This window comes from Nuphar pumila, chromosome 14, assembly GCF_984573655.1.
Source record: "Nuphar pumila chromosome 14, dmNupPumi1.hap1.1, whole genome shotgun sequence".
Lineage (NCBI taxonomy): Eukaryota > Viridiplantae > Streptophyta > Magnoliopsida > Nymphaeales > Nymphaeaceae > Nuphar > Nuphar pumila.
Genome location: NC_143262.1, coordinates 6,656,687 through 6,664,556, shown reverse-complemented (window position 1 = coordinate 6,664,556; position 7,870 = coordinate 6,656,687). Strand labels below are relative to the sequence as shown.

General features: G+C 38.1%; 1 protein-coding gene across 1 annotated transcript; it reads right to left on the bottom strand.

Moving 5' to 3' along the window:
- Positions 1-758: 758 nt before the first annotated feature.
- On the bottom strand, positions 759-7,519 carry LOC149816200 (lysine histidine transporter-like 6). The gene is made up of 9 exons (XM_089988069.1): positions 7,408-7,519; positions 6,682-6,740; positions 6,447-6,586; positions 4,391-4,774; positions 2,990-3,383; positions 1,958-2,063; positions 1,370-1,461; positions 992-1,060; positions 759-881 (listed from the first exon to the last, which is right to left on the bottom strand). Exons 1-9 carry the CDS (start codon positions 7,517-7,519, stop codon positions 783-785), a joined length of 1,455 nt encoding a protein of 484 aa, XP_089844195.1. The 3' UTR covers positions 759-782.
- Positions 7,520-7,870: the final 351 nt, after the last annotated feature.

Genomic DNA, 7,870 nt, shown 5'->3' with positions numbered 1-7,870 from the left:
ATTTTTAAGAATTTGATCTCTACCACCCCGAATTCCCTGAACCTTAAAATTTAACCCAAGGTTCCTTGATGTGTCCTTAGTCACCTCCTAACTTTTAAGCATTTATTGTATTGCATTTTAGGAGAAACTATTTTTTTTTAACCCCGTTAAAGTCATACCTAAGCTTATCCTTAACTTAACGCAAACCTAACCCAACCCACCTAAACCTTAAAACCTGAGCCTTGGCTCACCAAAATTCATCAATGTATGCAACCAAGATCCAATCAGTTGCCATCTCTAAAGGTTCCTTTTCGGGGGTGGTGGAGTGGGGGAGGTGAAATTAGATTGGGTAATTGGTTGGACCTCCCAGCAGTGTTTTAATATTACATTTTATGTAGATCTTAAAGTAAGATCCAAATGCATAATCAAATAGGATCAGTTAGGGGAACATGACATCGATCCTAGGCCATCCAACCAAACGTCTAGGATCAGTACACATTCTCACTTGCAATTCAGAACTGTCTTGATGTATCAGTTGGATAGCTAGGATCCAAGTAGCATCTTATATCATATGTTGTAGGATAGGATTTTTTTTTGGAACTCCACTCCAGCGATCTCCCTTGCTTGCCAAAGATAAAAAAAAAAAAACCACAAATCACAAGCATTCATAAGAAGACTTCTAAACTTTTGCAAAATGACATAAATGCCCTCTCTAAATTAAGATATCATGGGATCCTTCCTCTTTTGCTGCTTGGGTTGGAGGGCAACTCGGAAGAGAAGTGCCGGTTTCAGGGGCATATCTGTCATCCAAAAAAGCTGTAGGTAGATGAATCAACTATGATGTTTCTCAAACCGCCCATGGTAGAGGCGAACGTGATCATCAAGCCCAGCAAGATGCAGCCCTGCCAACAAAATCTCAACTTGATCATTACTAGTCTTTAGAGTTTAGACCCAACCAGCCTTTCTTGTTTGGGTTCCCATGAGTCCAAGGTCGATGGGTTTGTGTGCTTACCCAGTTCACCAACCATAAGAGGCTGAATCTTCTTGGCTTCTTGATTGCTAACCAGATTATGCATGGAAGCTACATCAAAATTAAAGTACTTTTAGAATATATCCATCAAAATTAAAGTACTTTTAGAATATATATATATATATATATATATATATATATATATACACACTTTGAAAAAGAAGAAATAGGTTGCATTTATTTTCAGCATCTTAATCCCTGGGTGTGGAGGTCCTAGCCTCGAAGTTTTAGCCGTGGGCACGATGACCATAGGTATGACAGGCTAACTCAGCGTGACTAGGTCTTCATGACGGGTGCGATTTCTTGGGGTTATAAATAAAAAAATAAAAAGATAACATCTTAATAAATTGTTATACTTACAAAGAATGAATTGGGTGCAAAGGCAAATCCTCCAAAGAAGCCCAACAGGTCGCCAAAGAATGGAAATGCGACGGCGACAAGCAAAGTGAAAGCTGAAGAACCACCACCAACAGTGAGAAGTCACTCAGATCATGTTCATAAGCACCTGAGAAAGTCTATTTTCTCAGGTTTTCAAAGCAGAAGGATGCTCAATCCAGCCACTTTCTCAAGTGCTTGCAAACTTTTCTTTAAAAAAAAAAGGTGCTTGCAAACTTGAAAAAGTGTAGGCTTATTAAAATGTACGTGCCTTCAACTTTTTTGAGAAAAGGAGTCACCCAACTCTGTGCCTCTTTTCATGGGAAGGGGATCCTTACACTTTCTCAAGTTGATTTACCTAAGATGTTAGCAAACACGCCCTCATATACTTCTCTTTCTTTTCAATCTCTGCTGGCTCACGAGTGTGTCCGTAGCTTTCAGAGGCGGGTCACGTAAAGCAGAGTGATCGTGAGGCCCCAACCAGGGTTTTTCTGGCTTCAGCGAGGGTTCCTCTTCATAAAAAAAAAATATTTTCCTTTCTTGAAAAAATTAATAATGAAAGAAAACACTCACCAACATAGGTGGTGCGAGCTATGGCACGCAACGTGACAGTTTTTGAGAAGCCTAACTTTTTCTCTAGGACTGTCTCAATCATGTCAAACACTGGCATGGCAAAGACCTGAAACAATGGAATAAGCTTTTCACTATTTCTTTATCATATGAAAATTGGACAGGATGATCTCTTTCCATGGTTGTTCTTTTTCCTATGGTAGGAAAATTTAGTTCGGGAAAAATGCTGAAGCTTCATAATTTTTTCATGATAAATTCAGTTTAAAGTTATTAAGAACTAATTATATTTCGAGTTCTAGCAGACTTGCAAAAGTAGAAGGAAAAAAAAAAGGATATTTTAAGAACTCTAGTGGTATAGGGTGAATCAAACCCCGCTGGTATACCGATGTGTTCATAGATTTCGAAGGTGGGCCATGTAAGGCAGGGTGGTTGTAGGCCCCACCTGAAATTTGCCTAGCCGGGGATGGGTCTTTTAGGTGGTCTGTTTTTCGATCAGAGAGGGTTTGGATAAAAAATATAATTCAAAATAAATAAATATATATATATAACTTTGCAAAAAGTTGTTTTCTTGCTTTAATATTGTAATAAATATGTGATACTTTCAAAGTTGTTAGTATTTTGAAAATATTGCATTTTTTAAAAAACACAATAAATCATGATATGTTCAAAATACAGGTGATATTTGTGACGTAGCATTTTATTCCTTGAATAAGAAAATGTCTAGTCATTTTTCAATAATTCATTTTTTTGAAAGGCAAGCTGGGGTTAGGCAGACCCCTACCAGTTATACAAGTATACCATTGGGTTTTGAACCTGCCACGTCCCAACAAAGGTGACGTACAATAGCTGCTCCTACCAGACAAGCTGAGTCCAGTTGGTCATTTTTCAGTAAATTTACCAACAACCATTCTTGCTTTATATTTTTTCTTTCATTTTTCTTTGCTTATTGTTAGACAGTAACAAAACACAACCAATAGAAATAATGTTCATGCAAGATAAGAATGTCTATCAAATATTAATAGCAATTGGCCTCACCTGGTAACTTCCCATAACATGAATGACTACCATCATATTTGCAGCAGCAACCAGCCACTGCGGGCGTCTAAGGGACATGAGGATGTTGTCATCTACGTCCTGTCCAAAGGCCCAGTAGCCAATGAGTGCAGTGGGGAAGTAGCAGAAGGCAGTGATGATGTAGGCGACCACTGTGCCCCTCCACATGGGTACCTTTGATGGCTTCTGTGGGGTTGAGGGGATGGTTGCCTGGATTTCCAGGACAACCCCATGGCCTGCATATGCAAAGGCTATCTGCCCTAGCGAACTGAACACCCTGAACGTGGCGTCGGTTGGGGTAGTCCTTTTGTAGGCATAGCTCACGTTGGGTATTGGTCCCCTGGCTAGGCATGTCACCCATGATAAGGTGGAGTAGCTGCATCAATTAAAGCAATTAAGAGAGAGAATAAGCCCTTAGTCTTGATGACCACAATGACCAAGAACATAGATGCGGACAACTTTTTTAGGGGGTGTTTGTTTCATACTCTTTCCCGTGAAACATACCCTCTTTCATAAGAAAGATGTCCTCTTTTCTTAACAAAATAAACATATGGGTGAGAAATATGTAGTAGGACCCACATAATAAATGTGAAAAAGTAGCTTTCCTGTCAAAATGAGTTCACACCTCCCTGCATGGGGAAGCATTTTCCAACTAAGTGTCCCTTTCAATTCAAGGGTAAATAGCTTTCCTTGGGTGGGAGTGTAACAAACACTCCCTTAGTCACCGTTGTGTGTGTGTGTGTCTGTGTGTGTGTGTGTGTGTGTGTGTGTGTGTGAGAGAGAGAGAGAGAGAGAGAGAGAGAGAGAGAGAGAGAGAGATTGCTTTTTGCCCTTCGGTCATACGTATGTGACTGGCATGGCCAATTTGTTAGGAACGGGTCCTTGGTTCATGTTTTTGAACAAAAAAATTACAAATATTTTAATTTTTGAAATTTAAGATTTTATGGACCATTGATTTTCAAATCTTAAAAAAACTGCTTCCATGTTGGAACCGGATGATCCCAAAGCCAGTCCCCAACATATCAAGACATTTGTATGCTCAGATTAAATAAAATAAAATAAAACTAAAGAAAAGTGAAACAAAGCTTTGGGTGTTTGCTTTACTTAGCAAAAGCATGTATTGAATTAGGTGTTTTCCATGTTTAGGTATGCTTTAGAGCAATCAACATTTAATATTGCACGCATTAAAACTTGATGAAATAAAAATCAAAATGTTTTGTTAAATTGATTTGTTCCAAAGCATGGTCTTTAGTAAATGAACAATGATAAATCTGTAAACAGGATATAAAAAAAAAAATCAACACTTGAAAAAAATAGTTGATTTGTATTCATTGGTACCAAAAGTCTACCAGCCCCCCACACGCACATATGTAGTTCATTTACCTGAGGGACATGATCGCTGCTGCTAGGGACACTCCAGCAACAGAATCAAAATTTGGGAGCTGAGAGAGGAAGACATTGATTGCTCCAAAGATGCATATCCAATATGACTGCCTAAACTGTTTGCAGTTCGAACAGACGATCTCTGCAAATTTCATGAGGGACTTCCCTCCGGTGACCATGTACACGATGTTACACCCCACTTGAACAATCAATTGCTGAGGCAAGACGACCCACAGTCCCAGCTTGGGGCCCAATGCGTACTGTCCCAGCTCGTGGTATCGATCAAAACGCCTTTCGGGCAAATCTTCGTGGAGCTGTATCAGTTCCCACAGTGTGAACATGGTGATCGCCCATGACAATAACAACACTATAACTCCTGGTCCCCTAAAAAAAAATGAACTAATTAATTAACCACTTATAAATCACTCAAGATTTTGTGCTTGCGTGCGCGCGTGCACACACACACACACACACACACATATATATATATATATATATATATATATATATATATATATATATATATATATATATATATATATATATATATATATATATATATATATATATATATATATATATATGTGAAAACCTACACAATACAAAACCTACTAAATGAAACATGCTATTGGATTTTCATAATTTTTTGGTATTTTTTCTAAATTCTGACCTATGCTTGTTTTTATAGGAATCACTTCTTGGAACATTTGATTCTGATGCATGGATAGGTTTTTATAAGGTTTCAAAATTCAACAGCTTATAATTTTTATAAATTTTTGAAGCTCTAAATACCATTTTTTCATCCAAAATGCATGATTCAAGTATTGATTTCTAGTAAATTGATCGTGCTGAACATATCTATGGGGTCAGAATTAAAAAAAAAATATGGAAAATCTACCACGTTTCATTTAGTAGGATTTGTATTTTGTAGGTTTCCATTTCCCTATATATATATGTGTGTGTGTAAAATTTAGTTTTGCCACCTCAAGTTTCAAATATTTGAGATATGCACCTTACTTTTGAATTAAGAATTTGCTTAGATAGTTAGTTTCCCTCTGAGTAACTTTAATTCACCAAACTGTGTTAACTCTTAAAATTGGCAATTTAACTGTTTTGAATGATTGAATGTCACTTTTGTAGGTCCCCCTTTTTTGTTGCCACAGTTAATGGAAAGTAAGTAATCTCAGATGGTAAAAGTATTTGCCATAATCAATCTCTTAAAAGTTAGAGGTGGCTAAACATAAATCGCTATAATTTTAGGTGCCTGTATATCGATTACCCATATAATGTGTGTGTATGTAATTTGCCAAATCAATGCTGTGCAAATCATTTTATTACTTTGCTATAGTTAACTAGTAACAACCATCTAAAACGTTACTTCTTTAAAGCATATGGAAATTCAATAATAATAAGAACAAGAGTGCTTTAGTACATTTGCCCCAAAAGTTAGTAATGTACATACTTTCTTGCTTTTTGTGTGCATATAAGCATGTACACTATGAAGTTCAGCTGACGCAGCAGCTTTTGAAAGCAAATGGCTCAAGGGGTTTGGCGTAGCGGGATGGGGCGTAGACTGTTGTCTAGGTTCAAATCTCATGGGGGTCGCCCTCTGTGTAAGCCAAAGCTTGGTGACTCTCTAGGGTCGAGGGGTAAGCCCTCAAAGTTTTAGGCTGACAGGATGGCGACCTTAAGTACAGCATTGCTGAGACAGCATGGCTAGGTCTCTGCACCTGGGGCAGTTTCTCTCTCTCTCTCTCTCTCTATATATATATATATATATATATATATCCCACTTTAGAAAGTACCATTCTCCTTGGGCATATATACTTGTGTTTGGAAATCATTTTGAATGAATAGTTACTAAGAATAGGAAGTCCCAACTGCTATCATTGTTGTAATCATTATTTCTATTGCATGCAAGTTCAGAAATTGCAAACGCATCATGGCAAAATTGCATTAGTGATGACATAGTTTGATGAATTGATGTTACAAGAGGCTGAATCTCAGGCAAGGCCACTATGTCACTTAAACTAAGTAATGACACGAGTTTACTTACCAACCAAAGTACGACATGGCGTAAGGCAAGCTGAGAACCCCGGCACCAACCACGGCAGTGACATAGTGAAAGGCAGCGTACCACCATCTGCCATGGCGGGATGTAGTTTGGTCCACCAATTCTTCATCCGAGTATACGACCTGCACGAATGTACCATTTTTTCATAAACACAATAAACCCATAATCCTAAGCTAATACTAGTGATGAACATGCAGTTGAGGAATTATTTTCTCACCTTTTGTGCTGATAGTTGGGCTGCAGGAGGAGGAGGAGAGTCGTTTTGGCTCACCATATCTGCAAATAGACTAATTGTGGGTACGTTGAGTGAGAATATTGGTTGTTTTCCTCTTGTATTTGTAGTGGTTGGTGACTCATATCTCATGATGGCCAAGGAAGAAAAATGTGGCTTCCTAGAAGGTTGTTTACCAAACAAGGACCCCACCAATTCCAAAGAATTTTGAAAAGCTGTGGACTGGGGTCAAGCATCCCACTACCCAAACACGTTTTACTTAAGATGCTGTAGATTATATGAGTAAATGACATCACCAACTAAACAAAAGTTGTATGGAACTTTGTTTTTCAGGGAAGACTGGAACCCACGTATAAATTGGCACATGGATAGCCACTAGTGAGTCTACATGTATCAATCAGCCAGCTTATGTGTCTGAGAATGCTGCTTTTTGGACCCTTCCCTACAAAAATCAATGCATGATTTGTACGAGTGTTTGGTGGGAAGGGCTTGGGGTTGGCCTCAGTGTGACCTAAAAAACGTTATTTTCTTTTTTTTTGAAAGGCTAAGATAAACGTTATTTTCAGTAGCAAAAGTTCTGCAAGTCCATATAGTATAGCATATGACGCTGCTCGTGGCTCTTACAAGGTCATATTTCTAGGTTTAACATCAAAGTGGCTTTATCAATTTACACTTTAAATATTATAATCAATCACTTGTCTACTCCCAGACCTTCTGCAAAGCTCACATTGAGTGGGTTGGTATGAGAGATAAGGTCCACAATTGTACCCCAGTGGGTTGTTATGTCATAATACTCGTCATCACTTGTCATCAACCTCGTCATTAGTATTATATATCATGATGATTATTGTTATTATCATTGTTGTATTAGAGTAGGAATAGCATTGAATACTATTATCTTTTAAGAATAGCCAGTAAAATGTAGGATGCCCACTAGAAACAGGAAGCAGATCAGGTCATGCTGAAAATGAGCGTTTTTGCTCATTCGGACATCGTGGCCGTCTGTTTGCATTTTGGATGAATGCCACGTGGTTTTGTTGACTTTTGAGATTTTTAAAATGCAAATCAGATGGCGACGATGTCAGCATGAGCAAAAACGCTCATTTTCAGCATGACCTGATCTGCTTCCCTAGAAACACGCGATTTACATTGGGTTTATTTATTTTCATTATCC